General features: G+C 38.1%; 2 protein-coding genes and 1 long non-coding RNA gene across 4 annotated transcripts; 1 reads left to right on the top strand and 2 right to left on the bottom strand.

Annotated features, from left to right (window-relative positions):
• The first annotated feature begins 1,938 nt into the window (after window positions 1-1,938).
• LOC131136722 (CD9 antigen-like) lies at window positions 1,939-13,316 on the top strand. Its single transcript, XM_058083912.2, has 8 exons — window positions 1,939-2,172; window positions 7,492-7,594; window positions 9,861-9,958; window positions 10,032-10,106; window positions 10,861-10,944; window positions 11,043-11,099; window positions 11,763-11,846; window positions 11,929-13,316. The coding sequence occupies exons 1-8, from the start codon at window positions 2,104-2,106 to the stop codon at window positions 11,992-11,994; spliced, it is 636 nt and encodes a 211-aa protein (XP_057939895.1). The 5' UTR covers window positions 1,939-2,103; the 3' UTR covers window positions 11,995-13,316.
• LOC131136730 (uncharacterized) lies at window positions 8,875-10,616 on the bottom strand. The gene is made up of 4 exons (XR_009131794.2): window positions 10,514-10,616; window positions 10,009-10,091; window positions 9,848-9,946; window positions 8,875-9,685 (listed from the first exon to the last, which is right to left on the bottom strand). It is a non-coding gene; the product is annotated as an uncharacterized LOC131136730 (long non-coding RNA).
• Window positions 13,317-16,453: 3,137 nt separating the features above from the next.
• LOC131136708 (mitochondrial glutamate carrier 1-like) lies at window positions 16,454-20,904 on the bottom strand. Of its 2 annotated transcripts, XM_078797911.1 has the most exons (9): window positions 20,872-20,904; window positions 19,547-19,672; window positions 19,349-19,404; window positions 18,118-18,208; window positions 17,894-18,012; window positions 17,637-17,832; window positions 16,843-17,000; window positions 16,672-16,747; window positions 16,454-16,613 (listed from the first exon to the last, which is right to left on the bottom strand). In XM_078797911.1, exons 1-9 carry the CDS (start codon window positions 20,892-20,894, stop codon window positions 16,454-16,456), a joined length of 1,005 nt encoding a protein of 334 aa, XP_078654037.1. In that variant the 5' UTR covers window positions 20,895-20,904. The 2 variants fall into 2 exon arrangements, with proteins under 2 accessions (XP_078654037.1, XP_078654036.1); XM_078797910.1 differs by lacking the exons at window positions 16,454-16,613; window positions 20,872-20,904 and having other exon boundaries at window positions 16,694-17,000; window positions 17,894-18,009; window positions 19,547-19,743.
• Between the last annotated feature and the right edge of the window lie 2,387 nt (window positions 20,905-23,291).

Here is a 23,291-nt window from a genome sequence, read left to right on the forward strand (position 1 = left end):
GTTTGGCGTCCAGGATACCAAATTGGACCAAACAACCATTGCATAGGCCGCACCACCAAATTACCAAATTACAGCCCATAGTGTCTAATTCTAGTCAACTCTAACACTGTGGTCAAGTGTTACACGTCGAACCAGAATAAGTGTGTGACCAAATACGAAAAGGATAATATGCTATTTCTGTTGTCACAGTGGAGAGTATAAGATATTTGAGTAGCATCGAGCGCATTGAGAAATAATGACCCATCGTCAATGTAGCTAAGCTAAGCTAATGAATGAACGTGATGTAATGTTGACCGAATATGGCTATACTCTGTATTAGAATTGATAATTAAGTGCACTTATTTCTATGAAACAGTCGTTTAGTTGCAATGTGGAGATACAGTACAATTTTATATGATGTAGTATATTGGATTGCACATTATGTATAAATACAATATATATATTTCAAGCAGGAATAAATTGACAAAAAATGCATATTTCCCCCACTAATGTCCAGTTGGTCCCACAAATTAAAGTAAGCTGTGATTGAGTTTGACACCCATGTCATATGGAGCCAATGGAAGTGCTTTGCTTTGTTAGCAGTACAACCACAAGGTGGCACTATACTACCACTAATGAACACACAGTCCTCAAGGCTCCAAAAGGTATGGCTGCTCAGTTGCATGATCCAAAAGACATTTATGTGATCCAAGTCATATTTAAGATGTACAGTACTGCAAAACAACAATATAATAATAACAATAATAATAATAATAACACATTTTATTTGTATAGTGCTTTTCTTGGAACTTCTAGGAACTTTACATGAATGGGTGCACAGTGCATTCATGGGTTGTGGATCACTATGCATAATATGTTGCTTTATTCTACATAAAGAGCTATGTGAATAGTTCAAGTCCAGCCCATCGCCAGTTAGCCATAACCTTAACCTAATTCCATAAACATTTTAACATCATCTGTGCCCCGACTCGTTCTAATGTGTGATGTCATGTGATCTATATTCCTCGACTTCCGCATTAAGATGGATGCCGTCTTTAAAATTTTGAATTTTGAATTTTGAATTTTGAATTTTTAATTTTTAATTTTTAATTTTTAATTTTTAATTTTTAATTTTTAATTTTTAATTTTTAATTTTTAATTTTTAATTTTTAATTTTAAAATAAAAAAATATGTCATTGTATGGTCATACCACCTTGTACTTCGGTACGAGGTACAGTATTTAAAAAAAAACAAACAAACAAACAAAACATATTTTTAATATTTTCAATGTTGAAGCATAGAAACCTATTTAAAAAAAACAAAACAAAAAAAAAAACAAAAAAAACTTCATTTGTATTATGGAAAGCAGGAAGTGAACAAATGTAACAGTTACTGATTGTAAAAGTACCAGATGGAGGGGTAGGATTTAATAAGCTTTGCTTCTTCCTACTCCTTTTGGACATGTGAAATTAAAACATTACCATTACCATTAAAAGGGGAAATTAAATTGACATAACTTAAATTTATTAAAGTGGCCTTGTTAGGGTGTAGAAAAATGTTATTTTCATCACTGTAAGCATACTTTTTATGTATTTTATGTACATTTTATGCTTTACTGTCACGTATTTTGATATTGATGTAGGGTGTTTGAGAGAAAATATTTTTATCAAAATATAAATATAAAATATTTGTTTCAAAATCCGCTAATTGAGAATGTATGGAGGCTTATGGAAGGATTATTTTATGAGTGATAAAAAAAAAAATTAACTAGTGCCTGAAAATTGTTTCAAAAGGTCTTATAATCCATCATAGTATACTGGTGGGGTACCTCTTTATGAACATTTGCCAAATACCTATTATTCAGTCCGGCTCTGGTCTGCAGGCCCCCTCTGATTTATAGAAGGAGGCGGCCTGGAAAGTGTGCACATGTGTGTGAGCGAGAGAGAGAGAGAGAGAGAGAGAGAAAGAGAGAGAGCGAGAGAGGCTACCAGGGTAGCACTTCTTGATGCACAAGTGTTTAGACTTACACTGACTGCTGTTGTCATCTAGTACCGGACCACCTCAAACTACCCCTCAGGCCATTTTGTGTGGATAGAGTCCAAACACGTGATCCAATCAGGCGACATGGGGAAAGTGGAAGGAGGGATGAAATGTGTCAAATATCTTTTGTTCGTGTTCAACTTCATATTTTGGGTAAGTACATTATGATGCAAGTTTTGCTTTGGATTCACATGTTTGACTGTTTGACTCCTTATTTTTGGACCTTGCCGGTTTGTTGTATCTGCTCTGAGTGTGAGGGACAGACTTAGCTTTGTATGTTCTTCTTCAGGACCTCGATTCATATTTTTAGACTGGATGAAGAGTTGCATGGAACAACTCAGCACTAAGTCCCACAAGACCTTAGTGACACAGCGTGGAGATGCAATGGGACATTTTTAGCAAAAAAGCAGTCGAGGGCTCAAGAGAGTCAGGTGAACATGAAAGGTGCATCTGTTTGTGAGCTGCACACACACACACACACACACACTTTTTATATCCAATTAAGGTCCTCAGAGTGGAACATTTCCTTCTTTGTGAGAGAGAGAGATTTTTCCAACAAGCATCTGCAAAGGGGCTCGGTGTGAATGGATCCATTGTGACAGCAGGACAATAGCATCACCTCATCCTTCTGCTCCAGCCCGGATAAGCAGACTCTGAAAACGCAGCAGCCCCCCGTCCGATCCCCGTATAGAATAACTATTATTGCATGCCAGTGGGTGCGGCTGATGTGCAGACAAAAGAAATGCAACGGAGGTGAGAAGAACATGTTTACCTTTTTCCCCCCATCTGGGTATGCATCAAATGTGACGAGAAAGGTCACTGGGAGATTGTGAGGGATATTGGTGTGCGTGTGCAGGGAAAAAAGAGGGTCAGCTGGCATCAACTTGACCCAGATAAAGAGGGAAAATCGGCGGACATGTGTGGTGATGTCACACTCCAGTTTTTTTTTTTGTGCTGTGATCACTTAATAACGGTGACTTCCTCGCAAATATTATATCCCTGCACCTCTCCTTGGCTGTCGGTGACGTGTGTATTTGAAATGCACGGTAAAAAGAGTTAAACAAAAATAAACTCTCCCTCCGAGTTAGGACCAGTGAGGATAAGAGGCATAGAAAATGGATGGATGGAGGTAAACAGTGCAAGGTAAACGTTATATCGTAGATACATGCATGTTGGATCTTTATGTAAAACATATTATTTTGAAACTCCATAACTAAATTAAAAAATAATAAAGTAAAAAAAAACTACCTTAAACTGTATTATGGAAAGCAGGAAGTGAACAAATATAACAGTTACTGATTGTAAAAGTTGAGTGCAAACCCGAGTGCAATAAATGAATTTCCACGACATAGAATGTTAATTTTATTTTTAATATTTTCAATGTTGAAGCATAGAAACCTATAAAAAAAAAAACAAAAAACAAAAGATCTTTTAGCTGTTTCATTACTTATCATAAAACATATTATTTTGAAACTCCATAACTAAATTAAAAAAAAAAAAGTAAAAAAATCCCCCCCAAAACCTCAATTTGTATTATGGAAAGCAGGAAGTGAACAAATGTAACAGTAACTGATTGCAAAAGTACCAGATGGAACGGTAGGATTTAATAAGCTTTGCTTCTTCCTACTCCTTTCGGACATGTGGAACTGGGAACTGATTATGCGATGCACTCAATTGTAATGTGATCTATACCAAAATAAAAATAAAAATAATAATAATAAATAAATTAAAAAAATAATAAATTATTATTATTAAAAATAAAAAAAATTTAATTAAAAATTTAACTATACTAAGAAAGCAGGAGGTGAACAAATGTAACAGTTACTGGTTGTAAAAGTACCAGATGGAATCTGATCCATACCAAAATAAAAAATAAAAATAAAAATAAAAATAAAAATAAAAATAAAAATAAAAATAAAAATAAAAATAAAAATAAAAATAAAAATAAAAATAAAAATAAAAATAAAAATAAAAATAAAAATAAAAATAAAAATAATAATAATAACATGATTTTAAAAAACTTAAATTATATTAGGAAAGCAGGAAGTGAACAAATGTAACAGTTACTGATTGTAAAAGTACCAGATGGAGGGGTAGGATTTAATAAGCTTTGCTTCTTCCTACTCCTTTTGGACATGTGGAACTGGGAACTGATTATGGGATGCGCTCAATTGTAATCTGATGCATGTTCAAATGAAATAAAACCATTACCATTACCATTACCATTACCATTACTTAATGTAGAAAAATGTCCAGTGTGATTCATTGCATTGCACCATTAAAACTACAACCATTATTGTAAAAGTACTCAATTTATTATCTTTGTGCTCAACTTGTTTCAAACAACACTATTACTAAGATAATATGCGGGAAATTATTGTACTTCCATCACATGAAAAAAAACAACAAAAAAATAAACAAGTTGTTCCAGCCCTAGAGTCATGTATGCGGTACAGTACAATGGCCGCTATTTTTAACCCTTGCATCTGTCATCCAAGCATTCCCTTGATGACAGACTGAGCTAAATGCAGCCTGTGTTTCAGTCTCTTCATGCTTACTGTCAAATGAAGTTTTAATGTACAACCACAAAGAATAATTCCTCATACTCTCCCTGAGTGAGCCCACATCCCTGTGATAGTTTTGCTGCATGTACTGTATGCTCTCATGGAAATTCCCCCTCACAAAAACACCATTTAACTGCACTCTTTAAAAAGTCGATTTTACTCCATAAAAGAAGCCGCGACACTGAGCTTTCCGAGTTCAGAGATGTTGATGAAACAACTCAACTACTCGTTCGAGTTATATATAGGCCAGTCTTTATGTTTATGGTGTGTGACAAAAGATGATCCTGTCATGGCGTACACCCTTTCTTCACTACTTTGTTCTCTCCTTCATTGTGCTTGCCAGTGTCCCTCCTTTTGTATGGCGAACCCTAGTCGCAGGGAGACAGTGGGGCTTTGTCCTCTGAGAGTTTGGGTGGGAGGGCACGGGACGAGGTGGGGTAGGGTGGGGTGGAGCTGGGCGGGACATGGAGGTAAGTCAGGGGGCAGTTGGAGGGATTTGGGATGAGAGACATGGGGAGTGGAGGGAGGGGTGTTTCCAGTGACTCAAGACAAAAGTGTTTGGTGGATGAAGCGGGTGGTGTATGCTAGCAGTGAGGGTGCTAATGGTGGGATTGACCTGCCAACATGTACAAATTTATAGTACTCAACGTGCAATTTGACTCTAAAAAACGCCTGTAATGTGTACATTTTGTTGTTTTCCTGGTTTCAGTTTCATGTTCAGTCTGTAAAGTGCAAATAAATTGATATTATTAGTTTATTGATATTATTAGTTTCTTGCATATTTCAAGTCGAGTTTGCATGTGTGGAGTTTGCATGTTCTCCCTTTGCATGCGTGGGTTTTCTTCGGGTACTCCTCCCACATTCCAAAAACATGTTAGGTTAATTGGCGACTCCGAATTGTCCATATGTGTGTCCACATGTCCAAGTCGTAAAATGGCATTGTGGTGTACACGATTCTGCGACGACAAAGCAGTTCTTTATTTGGTAGAAGACAATCATGAGCTAGGCAAAAAGTCCCGACAATCGGAGATCATTACATTACAATATAAGGGCGTCATTTTACAAAGAACACTAAAATCATCACACAGTAACTTAACACTCAAAATATATAACCAAGTACCACTGCAAGTTTACAATGAAAAAGTTTTTGTTAGAGGACAAGCAGCATGGATGGATGGATGGATGGCACTGCAATGCTGCCTCTGTTCAGCAGAGAGAGGGAGGCTGACATCATCACAGCGTCCACCAATGAGTGCTTTGCTCAGATGCAATACACTATGGGAAAACTTGAAAATACTTGTGAGGGTGAGGGGGTTCCATTTTAACCTTGTATGGTACTTACCTGTTTTATTTTTAGGTACGTGTTAAGCTATTGTGTGATGAGTTTAGTGTTCTTTGTAAAATGACGGCGTTATACTGTTATACTGAGTAATGATCTCCGAGTCAGTCACATCGTGAGTCAGGCCGTTATATTGAGTGGCACAGTATTTAAATAATCTGTAGTAGTTCGGAAGTAAAAGATATTTCATAAGATTAGAACCTGGCCATAAATTAGCTATACAGTTGTGTAAGCCGCAGGGTTCAACATTTAAGAGTACTACAATAATGGAAGTAATTTGTAGAATAAGAGCAAGTGGCTTCAAGAATACAGATGCGGAAAGGTTCATTATGCTTGAACTTACTATAAAAACAACATGGGAGCTTCAGGGTACAGAAATGGGCATATAACCCATGTGCAACGATGCTAACGTTTAACATAAAGAACAATCATTGTTAAGTGTTGCATATCTTGTTGTTTGGAGTCGTTCACAGACTGGATTATCCTCAAAGGACATGCACTAGTGAACACTTTTTCATTGCCAAGGGAGCAGTCGCCGTAGTTTCCACAGCAACTCCCATCTCACAGGAAGACTTAAACATCAGGCTCTTCCAACCTCTTAAAACAACATTTCGGTGTAGCCGTGTTTCGTGTTTTTGGTGTCAAGCAAGCCAAGGCACTTCAGGAAGAACACTTTTGTTCAACATCGACTGAATGAGGGAAACTCTGACTAGCATGAAACCGCATTTCCAAACAAACAGGAGGGGCCTGTTTAAGCTCAAGGTGGCGCGCTGCTGCACACAGACGATTGTAAAGCCAAAGATGGAATGGAGCATTTAAAACATCCTTTTACTGGAATTTGTGGGTCAAAAACTGACATCATTATTTAATTTTGCCTCGACTAAAAGTACACTTTGATGTAATATACGCTGCTGCTGGAGCGAAGGGTGGAGGGCACTAGTGGAAACTTCCTATGACCGTTTGCTTAATTTTAGCTTAAAACCACAATTAGGCAGTTTAAAAAAAAACAAGCCTTGTGTAAGTCAATAAAAGCATCCGTGCTCCATGACAAGGTTGTTGATTTTATTATTTGGGGATTCATTTTGGAATCATACCAACTCCTTATTTCTAAAATCACAAATACTTCAACTTGCTGATATAGTTAATCTACAGCTAAAATAATTTTTAATTTAATTTAATTTAATTTAATTTAATTTAATTTAATTTAATTTAATTTAATTTAATTTAATTTAATTTAATTTAATTTAATTTAATTTAATTGGGTTGACAAGCTCATTGTGAGCGCACTGATTGCATGTGATTGGCTCCTGGCTGTTACTGTTTCCTTGCTGACTCGTGAGGGGCACAGTATGGTCATATCACCTCATACTTCGGTACGTGACACAAAAAAAATAATAATAATAATGAAAAAAAAAAGTAAACTATATTATGAAAGCAGGAAGTGAACAAATGTAACAGTTACTGATTGTAAAAGTACCAGATGGAGGGGATGGGATGCATTCAATTGTAATCTGATGCATGTTCAAATGAAATAAAACCATTACCAATATTTGTACCATCTCCCCACAGTTGATGGGATCCTTTGTTCTGGCAGTGGGACTGTGGCTTCGTTTTGACCCGGAAACCGTGTCCCTGCTCAACGGCGATAAGGCTCCAGACACATACTTCATTGGTAGGTACCACAGTGTGTCCAAATGTCTCAGATACCACTTCAAATGAAAAATATTCTGTATTTCTTGGAACCGTGTTGTTCCATTAGCTGATGCAGAAAGTGGAACAAGAGCCACCGCTTCACCGTCATGTTTTCCCCCCCACCCGCTGGTCACAAACCAAGTCTGGAAAATGTGCTTGCAAATTGTACACCATCATGTCTCCGTGCTATTCCCTGTCCTTACATCACTAGGGATATTCCAACCACAGGACACCAAAACAATTAATGGCCAGACCCAAAAGCCACACAAATATATATATTTACTATAAGAACCATAAGGTCTGGTCTTCATGGTAGTTACACTGGACAGTGCAACACATGGCTTTGGCAGTGAGCGTGCGTTACCATGGTTTCAGGTCTACAAACAATCTCTTTTCAGACCAAACAGACTGGTTCATCTGAATAAATCTAAATGATATTATTTCATTTCAGGAGTCAAGTTCAGACTAAGAGACCAATTTAAGACTTACTGATTAGTATCACTGATTAATATAAACCTCAGAACAATTCAATTCAAATAAAGTTTGATGAGGTAACTGGAAACTATGATCAATTAAGAAATAGATTATTGTTATTATTATGTTTCCACCAGTACCTAATAATGTCATTGATAATGAACTGTTGAAATAAATCTATGCATTTTTCAAATATATTCAAATTTAATGAGATGCTACTTTAGTCGTCCCTCGCAGTGTGGCGGTTCAATTATCACTCCCTCGCTATATCGGTTTTCCAGAAATTAATTCTTTAATAAATGATTGCTGTTTTGTGATATAATGTCATATCAAAATATAGTAGTATATGTATTCTGGTCACTAAGTGGCAGTAATGACAGAAAAAATGTTTGACATGATGAAGTGAAAAAAAAGTTCTCCTCCCATTCCATGTGGAAGTGGTGATTTTTTTGGCTTCTTTTGTTTAGAAGAAATAAATTCAAGGCTATCTGGTTAGAGAGCTAGTTACCCAGTGTTGCGTAATGTGTTGTAAACACATCATATAGATGATTATAGACATGTTTTTTCCGTGTTTACAGGGCTCTAATAGTGTTAGAACATGTATTTTAAAAGTCATAAATGGTAATGGTTTAATTTTATTTGAACATGCATCAGATTACAATTGAGTGCATCCCATAATCAGTTCCCAGTTCCACATGTCCAAAAGGAGTAGGAAGAAGCAAAGCTTATTAAATCCTACCCCTCCATCTGGTACTTTTGCAATCAGCAACTGTTACATTTGTTCACTTCCTGCTTTCCATAATACAAATTGAGGTTTTGGGGGGGATTTTTTTACTTTTTTTTTTTATTTAGTTATGGAGTTTCAAAATAATATGTTTTATGATAAGTAATGAAACAGCTAAAAGATCCAACATGCATGTATCTATGATACATTTGTTCACTTCCTGCTTTCCATAATACAAATTGAGGTTTTTGGGGGAATTTTTTTACTTTTTTTTTATTTAGTTATGGAGTTTCAAAATAATATGTTTTATGATAAGTAATGAAACAGCTAAAAGATCCAACATGCATGTATCTATGATACATTTGTTCACTTCCTGCTTTCCATAATACAGTTTAAGGGTTTTTTTTGGTTTGTTTTTTGTTTTTTTTTTAATAGGTTTCTATGCTTCAACATTGAAAATATTAAAAATAAAATTAACATTCTATGTCACGAAAATTCAATTATTGCACTCAGGTTTGCATTCAATTATCACTATAAAGGAGAGTAGAGTGTGGAGTTGTCTTCTATTTATCTTTCAAACTTAACCCTCCTTCTCAAGGACAACAACATCCCGCCGAATTTATGACGTCTCTGTTTTGTTCTTATATGTTCCCACCCGAGCCCACGTTACCGGGCGGCTGCCGGAGTGTCTCTTAGCAACACAGCAACACTCTTGTGCGGTGGCCGCACCCACAATGTACTTTATGAGAGCTTTAATGGGCGATCAGGGCGTCTATGGGGATGCGAATCGTCTTACCTGAAGCTTCTTAAAACTCCTTGATGATCTCGATGAATCCTGATAGTTTTGGGTTGCAGTTTTAGGCTTGTGTTGTCCTGTGTTGGTAAAAATGGATAAATAGCATCAGAAACAGGAAACAGCCATCTGGACTAATCACCAGCCAACCAAACAATCATTCAGTCATATAATTTAGATTAACAGGCTGCTTTTTTCCTAACAAATGAATGTTTTATTGAAAGAAACACAACATTCTTTACCCTGCCTTTCCAGGTGTGTACATCCTGATAGGTGCAGGAAGTCTGGTGATGCTGGTGGGTTTCTTCGGATGCTGTGGAGCGGTTCGAGAATCTCAGTGTCTGCTGGGTTCAGTGAGTTCAAATATAACATCTGAGATGAAATCAATCTATAGTATTTATACCGTCATTTATGCATCTTTTCCAGTTCTTTGCCTGTTTGGTGATCATCTTTGGAGCTGAGGTGGCAGCAGGAGTGTTTGGATTCCTAAACAAGGATAAGGTACATTCATAACTCCATAGTTAACTGAAATATAAGCAAGGTAACTTAATTACATCTGATATATAGCTACAAAAAAAAAAATTAACTACCCTGCCTCTTGCCCACGACCCTAGTGAGGATAAGCGGTACAGAAAATTGATTCAAAAAAATGTTTAACAACGTTTTTGAAGAACATAATTGAATATTCTTAATGAATATTGACAGAGCAGTCTTAGAATCGAGATTTTTTTTTAACACAACAGTATATAAGTATTTACAGAACTATTATTTTGACAGCACGATGACGTCATGTAGCCTACACATGCGCACTTTGAGGATGAAGACCCCGGATTCAAACACTCCACCGACGAAAAAACGAAAACGAAACGAAAAAAAGTTTAGCAACTAACATTAATTATCACACAAACCGAAATAGAGAACGTGAGCAGGAGTTGTGCAAGCAGAGAGCGTCGTTGTCTCAACGGTAACTGTGTTTGTATTCGTGTGAGTGGAAGAGGCGGAGCCATATTTCCCTCGCTGCGGCGACTAGCCAATGTGATTGCATTTCTGTCTTGGGAGAGGCGGGCGCTGTGTGTGACTGGCCAATCACAGAGCTTTAAGAGGAATATATTACCCAATAAGGAGGTTCGGTTTTTTTTTATAAACTTTATTCATATCATACCAAAACAATGAGGATTTCGCTTCGACAATTACGGATTATGATGCGTTGTACTGTTTTCCATATGCATTTCTTTATGTGTCGTTTCTCTCATAGATAATTGAAGATGTACAAAACTTCTATACCACAACTTACAAAGAAAATAACAACAGCACGCTCATCACCTCTTACCAGAAAGTGGTAAGTACCATGTCAACACGCGGAGGGGGGGGGGGGGGGGGTTGCTAAAACAATAAATGTATGGTTTTGTGGGACTGCTTTATGCTTTACATTTTTAGCTCAACTGCTGCGGGACACTTGCTGACAACTGTCCTGATCAAGAACCAGATATAAAGGTAAGGTTCAAAGTTGTTTTTTTTTGGGGGGGGGGGGGGTACATGGTGCTCCTTACCACACAGTCTTAAAGAAAAACTGAATTTTCCTAATTTGAGACATGAACACCTAAAAGAAAACACTAGGATGAGTGAGTACACCTCTATCTGTACACAGAGTGGGCGGGGCATAAACCGGAAGTGGGTGTGGTTTAACCCGAGTCTTCCATCGGTACAATACTTTAAGTCTGAAATTGATTGTATTGATCAGAAGTTGCTATAATTATTATTATTTTGCTATATGTACTATGTGTGTAAGTGATTTGTATTATTTTAGTTTTATTTAAGGTTTTTTTTTTAGTATTTTTGATTTATGAAGTTGGTGATTCATGCAAATACTGTATACGTCAACATATTGAGAGGGTGTATTATTTCACCGTACATGTTTGACGCGGCTACTGTGCAGGTGTACCTAATGTTGCGGCCAGTTTTATGATGACTTCATAGAAAAAGACGGCGGAATGGGTGTGTCCCATGACATGCATTAGTTAACTACCTCTTTTTATTTGTTATTATTTCTTGAGAACGCGCATTAAAGAGAAAAGCACGTGTGTTTACGTTTCCTGTAAGATGGCAGACGATGGGGGGGGTGTACTTTCCCTTTAAATCTCACTTTCCGTTCTGCAGGACTGCGAGGCGGGCATCAAGGATTTCTTCAACAGTAAACTCTACATCATCGGATACGTTGGCATCGGCATCGCTGGCGTCATGGTGAGTTTTTGAGGTTTGACGACAAGATGACGCAACGCTTGGTTACCGTTGCTCGAACAGGTTGTCTTCCACACTGTAACAGATCATCGGCATGATCTTCAGCATGGTGCTCTGCTGCGCTGTACGTAACAGCAGGGAGGTCATCTAAAGGACCCCGGGACTGGTACCAGAGAGGCCCCGAGAGACTGCACCGCTTTTCAGAACACTATCCAAGCCGTATCCGAGTGACGTAACAATGTCTTATGTAAGTCAGGATCGTGGAGCGTACATGACGATATCGTGTGACCATGTTTACAGTGTCATAAACATAAACAAGAGTCCTAATGCCTGATAATAGGAACCGGGGTTGGGAAGTTCACACGTCTATTGTGATGCCTTTGCATTCCCCATTTTTAAAAAGAAAAATCACTCCCAAGAAAAAAAAATGTCCTAATTATTGGTTCTGAGTGGAATTTCCATAATGTAAATATTTAATTTTGTACATTATATGTGGATGATTTGATTGTGCTGTGTGTAGATAGATAGAGGTTGGGGTTATTTGTAATGTATGAAATATTAAATAATATTAAATGTGCCTTTTGTAGAGACCACATACTGTCTGGATGTAGAAAAAAAACATAGCAATGATGTACATGTGACTGTGAAATCGGTGCACACTTTTTCAAAAAATATTATGATTGATTTTATGTGTCTCTTTAGTCTATTTGACAAAATCAAACTTTGAGGGATTTTAACATGTGTTTTTTTTTAACATGGATTTTAAAATGTGTTTTTGCTCCCATATTCAAATATTCAAAACATTTTGTTTATACACCAAAAAAAAAAAAAAATTATAAATCTGTGTTACTGAGATAATCATCCTCCTCATAGGTGTGACATATCAAGATGCTAATTGGATACGTTGATTTTGGCACAGGTGTGCTTTAACCTGGCCACAATAAATGGCCACACCTCATGGAAAACGGGACCAAAAAGGAAAATATTGTATTTATATGTTTGTTGAGTGTATTTTAATGTCACAATAATGACTCCAGGCTTTTTTTAGTCGTTGAAATTTGAACAGCATACAATCCTACAACAATCCACAACATCGGGCTTTTGTGTTAATTTATTTTGTTACCATTTCAGGCTTCTCAGGAAAACACTGTAGGTGTTTGAAGTTTAAATAAAGCATTTCAAGTTTTATACCGATTTCATGCATTTTATTTCATTTCACAAATAAGACACATTGGATCTCCAGAGTTATGACCACAAATATTCCCTGCAAAAACCTTAATGAAGATGAGAAACAGTATGGAATTTAAGAAATAATTCATAATTATTCATAATTCACTAAGATTTTAATGTAAAAGTAGGAAACTTTTAACGCGAGTTGCATCCCTAATTAAAATGCAGTATTACTAAAAAAAAAAAAAAAACTTAATTGAAGGCAATGCCACTTGGAAAGTATGGCTTCATGGCAAACAATATCGGCTACACTAGGGGTCTCAAACACGCGGGCCAAATGTGGCCCGCAGGACACAAGTTTGAGGCCCACGCCTTGATATGAAAGTTTAATGTCAGTGCAGGCCCGCGCAAGTTTGATATGGATGCTGTATGGTATCATGTACCCAGAAAAAATTATTACCTTTGATTCATGTTCATGTTAAAGGTTAAATAACTGTTAATAGTTATCCTCCCTATCCGTGTGGAAGTGGTAAGTTTTGGGTTATTTAAGTTGAAAGGAAATAACTTGGAGGCTACCGTTTAGGTGGCTAGCTCTCTAGTTTGCGAGTTAGCATGTGTCTCAAGACCCCGCAGTTGCGCAATATGTTGTAAATAAAAAGAGTATAAATGTGACTATAGTCGTGTTTTGTCATGTCTACAGGGCTCTAATAATGCTTTGTTCATTTTAATCTGAAAAAAAATCATTTGTCTACCCGCCGACTATATGTGGTTTCTTAAGTTTTTATTATTTGCCGTTCTATCAATTTTTTTTATTATTTTTCCACCTTTCTGCACTTGAGTAGTAAAAGACAGCTGAACACTTAGAGGAAGGAATAGTCGTGGCTCCGAGGTCAGTCGGGGTAGAGTTACTCCGACATTGCAGCATGGGCATTTCCACTAATGTGCCCACGCTAGTGTACAGTGTACAGAAGAGTCAGGTGACACATTGCATCAGGCGGTTTTGCCCAAATAAACCTCACAAGACACAAACAGGGAAATAGTAAAGAGAGTGAAACAGTTTTTTAAATTCTGTATATACATGTCTAATTTTGAAATTTATGTGTATTTTTTATTTTTATTTGAATGCACTGGATTGCTCACATGACAATGACAGGAACCACAGTCAAGAAAAACAAAGTGGGTTAGTAGGTGTCATGTTTAGTTGGTCCATAAAACACAATGAATAATACCAGTCCAGCATCACTGTAACCCCAGTTACAGGCAATATTAAAACAAATATTGGGTAATAAAAATTCAATTATAATTAAATGTGCTGTTTTGTAACTCCAAAGTTATTTGCGAACCTTTTATACATTTTATACTGTATCATATAAAATACACACATCTAGGAGACCCAAGTTCGATTCCACCCTTGGCCATCTCTATGTGTTTGCATGTTCTCCCCGTGCATGCGTGTTTTTTTTCTGGGTACTCCGGTTTCCTCCCACATTCCAAAAACATGCTAGGTTAATTAGCGACTCCAAATTGTCCATAGGTATGAATGTGAGTGTGAATGGTTGTTTGTCTATATGTGCTCTGTGATTGGCTGGTGACCAGTCCAGGGTGTACCCCGCCTGGGATAGGCTCCAGCATGCCCACAATCTTAAGATAAGCGGTAGAAAATGAATGAATGAACTATGCTACTGCATTTACAGTACAGTTATACTGTCTGGGGTTTTTATGCCCCAGGTTGGGGCATCACCCACGATGAATTGATCCTAAGTGAGGGATCAGACAAAGAGTCGCCCCCCCTGATCTGACACCGAGGTGTATTTTGTTGTAGGACTTCAGTGTCCGTCACGGATCATCAATAACAAACGCTATGTTCAAGCGTAAAAATGTCTGCATGTGCACTTGGTACCAGGACACCCTGGGCCGCGGTTCCATGACGGACTTTGTGGTTATGTCATCGGACTTGCGACTATATGTAATGGACACTTGGGTGAAGAAGGGGATGGCCCGGTCCCATCTGGTAAGCCCAAACGTATATTGTGAGCGTCTTCTGGAAACGGTTGGTAGAGTCCTCTATCAGAAGGAGGTTCAACTCCCACCTGAGGGAGAACTTAAACCGTGTTCATGAGTCATGAGTCGGGAATGATGGAACACAAATTGGCAAATTGTTGCGGCATCTGCAGTCATGCAGACTCTACATCAGTTTGTTGTGGTGAAGAGGGAGCTAAACCAAAGAGCAAGATCTCAATTTAGCGGTTGATCTAAGTTCCTACGCCCTACCTATAGTCATGAGCTTTGGGTCGTAACCGAAAGGACAAGATTGCAGGTGCAAGCGGTCCAAAATTAGTTCCGATGTAGGCCAGGTTCTCCCTTAGAGATACAATGACTGTCATTCGGTAGAGACTCGGAGTTGAACCGATGTGGTGAAGAGGGAGCTAGTTTAGCGGTTTGATCTACGTTCCTACGCCCTACCTATAGTCATGAGCTTTGGGTCTTAACCGAAAGGACAAGATTGCAGGTGCAAGCGGTCCAAAATTAGTTCCGATGTAGGCCAGGTTCTCCCTTAGAGATACAATGACTGTCATTCGGTAGAGACTCGGAGTTGAACCGGTGTGGTGAAGCGGGAGCTAATTTAGCGGTTTGATCTACGTTCCTACGCCCTACCAATAGTCATGAGCTTTGGGTCTTAACCGAAAGGACAAGATTGCAGGTGCAAGCGGTCCAAAATTAGTTCCGATGTAGGCCAGGTTCTCCCTTAGAGATACAATGACTGTCATTCGGTAGAGACTCGGAGTTGAACCGGTGTGGTGAAGCGGGAGCTAATTTAGCGGTTGATCTACGTTCCTACGCCCTACCTATAGTCATGAGCTTTGGGTCTTAACCGAAAGGACAAGATTGCGGGTGCAAGCGGTCCCAAATTAGTTAGGCTCGGTTCTACCGGTAGAGACTCGAAGTTGAACCGCTACTACTTCTCATTGAGAGTCGCCACATGAGATGGATCGGGCATCGGTTAGGATGCCACCCAAACGCCTCCCTGGGGAGGTGCTCAGGACGCGTCCTATCGGTACAAGTCCTCAGGGAAGACCCAGGAGACTAGGTCTCCTAATTTGCCTGCGAATGCCTCGGGATCCACTCACCGGGAAGAGCTGGACAAAGTAGCCAAGGAGATGGAAGTCTGGGTCTCCCTTGCTTGGGCTTCTGCGACCGCGACTCCACCTCAGAGGACGTATGGATTTACAGTACACAAAGAAGAGGGTCCGCCATGTTTAGAAGTTTAGAAACAGCACCAGTTAACAAGACTGGACCCGTATTTGTCATTTTTTATTGATAACCTGATAACCTGTTTTTATCTCACGGAAAAAGGAGAGGGGGGTACTGTCATGCATCAAGGTCCTATCAGGTATCAAATAGTGTAACGCAAGTCACATGACTTGTCTTACAATGGAAACCTATGCCGAGTGCATATCATAGGGTGTGTAACCCAGCAGCATTTCTCCGACTCCTACAAAGTACACAACCTGAGCGATGCCGAAGAGCGGCGCAATGACGAGGGCCCTGCAGCTAGCTCCTGTCAGGAAAGCCGAGGCGCCCTCTTTTTTCAGGATTTTTCTGCAATTATATTGAAATGAATATTACATTTGCGCAGAACAAATTGGGTTATTTTTACCTGACGCAATCCACCACTCCGTTGTACGTTTCTTCATTTGTTCCTTTTTTAAGGGATTGGAGCCTTGTTTTGACGACTAAACAAAACACAGAGAAATTCAACCAATCAGAGTTCACTTTACTTTGACGCTAAACTTTGAAGTGTCAATGTTGGATAAAAAATAACACTGACCGTCACAAGGGCTAACAGCCACGGCTGCAACCGACCCGGCTAAGCATCCAGACGCAAAGGACCAATAGAAAGGCACCGACGGGTTTCCAGATGAATGCCGGCCGAGTTGATGTAAATGTGCAAAAAGCGGGAAGTACACAACCGAAAACGGCATGTCCCTAAGGAAACGACAAACGAGCGTGTTAGCCGGTGATGACTACAGTAAATCTCGGATATATCGGACTCGGATATATCGGAAATTCGCTCACAACAGACAGATAAAAAAGAACCGATTTTTCTGTAATGCATTTCAAATAAAATTTCATTGCATATATCGGATTTTTTTAATAACGGATTTTGCCTACTTCGGACAAAATCTCCAGTCCCGTTCCAATTTCCCTCGTGTCTTTCTCCTGGCTCCAGATTTCGGACAAATATAAAAGTGAGTGACGTCAATAATACTAGCACAGCAGTGAATGAGATCTTAACCTCACGATTGGAAATAACGTAGGCCTGACTTAGCTTAATTAACAATTTGTTATGCTCAGAGTCCAATAAAATTAAATTCTCATTACCTTACGTCTCTTTTCATTGCCCAGTCCAGGTACATTGGAAACACAGTCAAGGAAGTGCCTTTTTATAACGGATATAAATCCGATATATGCGTAAAACGGACATTTTCCGGTATACGCATATAACAGATTTCGCTTATATCGGACAAAACCAGTGGGAACAATTGAATCCGATATATCCGAGGTTTACTGTAAAAAAAAAAAAAAGGAGACTCTGATGTGTTAAAAACAATCCGACGCTACCTCATTAATGTCGCCGCCAGTCCCCTGTACAGTCCTGTGACACCTTTGGTTTTCAGGAGCTCTTTGGCGATTTGTGTCGCAGACGCTCTCGCCGCCTCGGGTGCCGTGCTGGCGTTATAGGATCGGCTTAGGACGGCGCTGGTTCCGCCCATTTTTAAAGCTGTTACCACACTGGGCATCACCCTTTGCTGGGCGGCTGCAGGGGAATAAAGTAATGTAAACACAGGAACCTGATATTAGATATAAGACGGTCTTACCGAGCCTGCCGGCATCCTGAAGCTGAATCTTGAGCATCTCCATGGGAGTGGTGACGACGGCCTGGCACATTCCGGCACAGCACCCTGCCAGCATCTCCTTAAACACGGTTAACTTACTGCTGAAGACCCACACACGCATTTTTGACAATAATTATAATAATAACGCTAATTTGTTGCTGGGTTTTTTGAAGCTGGATTCAGTCTATTTCTGTTGAACTACTCACCCGTTTTTGCTTAGTTGGTGGCGAAAGAAGTCGTTGGCGGCGAGTTTGATGGCCTTCTCGGGAGTCACTAGGGTCAAATTTACAGCAGCGCCTACAATGTGGATTATATCATATTAAGATGGTTACTATGGTAACCATTATGTCATTATATGGTCATATCTCCTTGTACTTCGGTACGAGGTACATTATTAAAAACTAAAAACAAACAAAAAAAACATTAAACTGTATTATGGAAAGCAGGAAGTGAACAAATGTAACATTAAATTAAATTAAATTAAATTAAATTAAATTAAATTAAATTAAATTAAATTAAATTAAATTAAATTAAATTAAATTAAATTAAATTAAATTAAATTAAATTAAGAAAGCAGGAAGTGGACAAATGTAACAGTTACTTCTTCTACTCCTTTTGGACATGTGGAACTGGGAACTGATGATGGGATGCACTCAATTGGAATCTGATCTATACCAAAATAAAAATAAAAAAAATAATAATAATAAAAATAAAAGAATACATTTAAAAAAATAATAAAAAAACGTAAATTATATTGGGAAAGCAGGAAGTGAACAAATGTAACAGTTACTGATTGTAAAAGTACCAGATGGAGGGGTAGGATTTAATAAGCTTTGCTTCTTCCTACTCCTTTTGGACATGTGGAACTGGGAACTGATTATGGGATGCGCTCAATTGGAATCTGATCTATACAAAAAAAAAATAAAAAAATAAAACTAATAATACAAAAATAAAAAATAAATTTAAAAAATAATAATGGTTGATTTCAGGGCAATCGGGAAGTTGAAAACTTTATATTTAAAGTGAATTAGTAAACTTTGGTAAAGTTCATGACAAGCCTGGGTCAGGCAGAATCCGTAAGCCAACTGGTCACTAGAATCGCCCGCATGTATAGGAACAGTTTGCCAAATTATCTCCCGCAGTGGTCTCCATGGCCAAATTAGCGCTCATAAATCAACATTAAACAGAAGGCAACTTGAAAAATGTGTTGCATTTGCCAAAGCCCACAGCTTGCAGAAATGATGGACGGTGGAAAAGTTGCAGAAAGTTGATTTCTCTGATGAAACATTCATTGAAATATATCTCAATTGCTGCAAATATTGCAGAAGTCTGACTGGAAATCAAATAACCAACCATAAAAAATAGCCAAGATTCACCCAAAACACAGTCATGTTTGGTAGAGGAAAAATCATGCTTTGAACAATGAATGAGGCTTACCTCGATACATGCCAAAGTATCCTTCAGATTTAACTGTCTTTATAAGGCAGTCCATCCTTGTAGGGAAAAAAACAGAAATTAATTTCAGGAAGATTAAGGAAGATGCAATTAAAAAAACAACGGAAAACAAAAAAACAAGTTTGCATATACAAAATGAATACACATGTTTGGGAGGTTTCTGTATGCTGTGGTTCTTACATATTCTTGTAAAGCTGCTGACCGCTTCGCTGGTTCTGCAGGCGAGTCTTGGCTAGGTCGATTGGGAATACGCAGGTGACTCCAACCATGCCTGCAATCCCTCCATTGATTAGTTTAGCCGGAAGGCTGGAAGAGACATGCATAGAAATACCAGTCATTGCTGTTCTTATAACATCTATTGTGACAGTTAGTTGTCGTACAAAAGTCATTAAAAAAAACAATTTGTGAAAAAAAAACACCATCAGTCACAGATGCACGATCGTGCTCACTGCCCTGTTAAAAACACAGCATATTTTATGAAAAAAACATCAGTGGCTGATGCACGATTGTGCTCACTGCCCTGTTAAAAACACAGCGTATTTTATGAAACAAAAAACACCATCAGTGACTGATGCACGATCGTGCTCACTGCCCTGTTAAAAACACGGTGTATTTTATGGGGGAAAAAAACACCATCAGTGACTGATGCACGATCGTGCTCACTGCCCTGTTAAAAACACAGTGTATTTTATGAAAAAACACCATCAGTGACTGATGCATGATCGTGCCCACTGTCTTGTTAAAAACACAGTGTATTTTACAAAAAAAAACACCATCAGTGACTGATGCACGATGGTGCTCACTGCCCTGTTAAAAACACGGTGTATTTTATGGGGAAAAAAAACACCATCAGTGACTGATGCACGATCGTGCTCACTGTCCTGTTAAAAACACAATGTATTTTATGAAAAAACACCATCAGTGACTGATGCACGATCGTGCTCACTGCCCTGTTAAAAACACAGTGTATTTTATGAAAAAAAAAACACCATCAGTGACTGATGCACAATCGTGCTCACTGCCCTGTTAAAAACACAATGTATTTTATGAAGAAAAAAAAACATCAGTGACTGATGCACGATCGTGCCCACTGCCCTGTTAAAAACACAATGTATTTTATGAAGAAAAAAAAAACATCAGTGACTGATGCACGATCGTGCCCACTGGCCTGTTAAAAACACAGCGTATTTTACGAAACAAGTTCAAGATTGCAAGGTGCATACAGGTGCCATACATGCATCAAGTGTACCTACTGGTGTGGCCATTCAATGTAGGTCTGCACAGCGCTGAACGTGAATATTGATAATGACAAAATGTACTTGTTTCAAACTCATATCTGACAAAATTCATCATCGGTAATGGATGCTCGTCCCTAAGTGACAGTAGAAGAGGTATTACATAAGTTGTGCCCCATCATTAACTGCCCTTAACATTCTTCATATTATAGGCATTAAAACCATGATTGGGTTTTGACACAAAAACATTTAATCCAAGCAGGTTCTTACCTAATCTGCTGCTGGTGGGCCATGGTTTTTAGTAGTCTTGTACAATGTAAAAGTACAACGATGGAAAAAAAGGGAAGCAGGCTAAGGCTCTGAAGTCGAGGCACCGGGCAAGGCAAGAGCAAAGAGACACACTAGGTTGTATATATAGACAAGTCCGACCCAGCTGATCCAAGGCTAAATTCAACCCCCCATGACACTCCACCCCAACCCATGTCAGGCAGGAAATGGAGCCAAGTTAGTTCATTCCTTGCATAGATCAAACCACAATTTAAAAAAAAAACACCAATTAACTGTGTGTTTTTGCCTTCAAATGCACCTGGAGGTACTGGTCCAAAATACTGCATTACAGTATCTCTGATAAGCTTTATCTCATATAACCAAATAAGAACACCAGATGGCAGACGAGGCACTTGACTGTCATGTCAGTCATGCTGGCAGTCCATCAAATGGTTTCTAATTGGTGTCAAAATATTTCCACTGAGGGCCACGTACTGAAAAATCAAAGGATTTAAAATTTCCTAAACCAACCCATATATTAATATTATAAACGAAAAAACAGCCTGCATCTCAATTATTAGCATGAACTTTTTCTCTTTTTTTTTTTTGCAAATTTTTCCTTATTTTTTATTTTATTTTTGCAAATATTTCAACTTTGATGTATTTTTTTTTCCTTGAATTTGTAATTATTCTTATAATATTCTGAATTCATTCTCATAATATTAACAATGTCACCCAAAACTGATTTTCCTAAAATTGATACTTTATTCTTCTGTTTGTTATAGGTAATATCTCATAATAAAATACATATTTTGGTCTTTTTTTAACTTTTTATATTAATATTATTACTTTTTTCTCCCAATATTTTAATCACTGCTTTTTACCATATTTGCTGTTGTAGAATCCAATAGAATTTATGTTATGAAAGCTACTAAAATCCGTGAAACAGGGGAGGAAAAGAAGACCAAATCCAGTAGTTCCCCGACTGAAATGCATCACCTGTAGACGCCACCAGAGGGCTCTCCAGGTAAATTGCTTCTCAGGTCTTACTAAACAGTGGCCCATAAAAGACATAGAGAAACAGAATACTACTACTGTACTACAAGTCCCAAGCTCTATAATGAATCCAAACGGTGTCAAGTCAGGGGTTCTGTAACTCAAACTAATCTCCAAGCCCTTTTTGGCTGTCCTTGGGAATCCTTGTGAGAAAGAATAGTTTGACCCAAATCATCACTGGAGTCCTTGAAGGGAGTTTTATTAATAACCTGAGTAATCTGGAGACCATTGCTCTCACCTCTTCGATTTAAGTTTTATTCTACCTCCTTATGGACTGTGTGCACCATTCACTTTGATTCTTATAGACCATGGAGGTCCCCCTGAAATGATTAGTGATGGGTTGTTTGCAAACAAGCTGGATCTTAAGGTTGTTTTTTTTTTTTCAGCAAAAGACCACCTTTACCGTCTGATTCTTTAGCAAGGAGTGGTCATCCTGGAGGTGTGTTTGGGGTCCTTCTCGTGTTGGAATACTTCCCTGCAGCTCAGTTTCCGAAGGGAAGGCATCATGCTCTGCTTTAGTGTTTCACCATACATGTTGGCATTCTTATTATGGATTAAAACATATTTCTATCTGCGATTAAATGTGATTAATTCTGCATTAATTATGGTAAAGGTAATGGTTTTATTTCATTTGAACATGCATCAGATTACAATTGAGTGCATCCCATAATCAGTTCCCAGTTCCACATGTCCAAAAGGAGTAGGAAGAAGCAAAGCTTATTAAATCCTACCCCGCCATCTGGTACTTTTACAATCAGTAACTGTTACATTTGTTCACTTCCTGCTTTCCTAATATAATTTAAGTTTTTTTTATTATTTTTTAATTTTTTTATTATTATTTATTTTTTTTTATTTTGGTATGGATCAGATTACAATTGAGTGCATCCCATAATCAGTTCCCAGTTCCACATGTCCAAAAGGAGTAGGAAGAAGCAAAGCTTATTGAATCCTACCCCTCCATCTGGTACTTTTACAATCAGCAACTGTTACATTTGTTCACTTCCTGCTTTCCTAATATAATTCAAGTTTGTTTTTTTTTCATTTATTATTTTTATTTATTTCGGTATAGATCAGATTCCAATTGCGTGCATCCCATAATCAGTTCCCAGTTCCACATGTCCAAAAGGAGTAGGAAGAAGCAAAGCTTATTAAATCCTACCCCTCCATCTGGTACTTTTACAATCAGTAACTTACATTTACATTTACAGTTACATTTGTTCACTTCCTGCTTTCCATAATACAGTTTAAGGTTTTTTTGTTGTTGTTTTTTTAAATAATGTACCTCGTACCGAAGTACAAGATTTGGGTGTACATGTTGGCATCCTTATTATGGATTAAAACATATTTCTATCTGTGATTAAATGTGA

This window comes from Doryrhamphus excisus, linkage group LG17, assembly GCF_037039965.1.
Source record: "Doryrhamphus excisus strain RoL-2023G ecotype Guam linkage group LG17, RoL_Dexc_Guam_v1.1, whole genome shotgun sequence".
Taxonomy (NCBI): Eukaryota; Metazoa; Chordata; class Actinopteri; order Syngnathiformes; family Syngnathidae; genus Doryrhamphus; species Doryrhamphus excisus.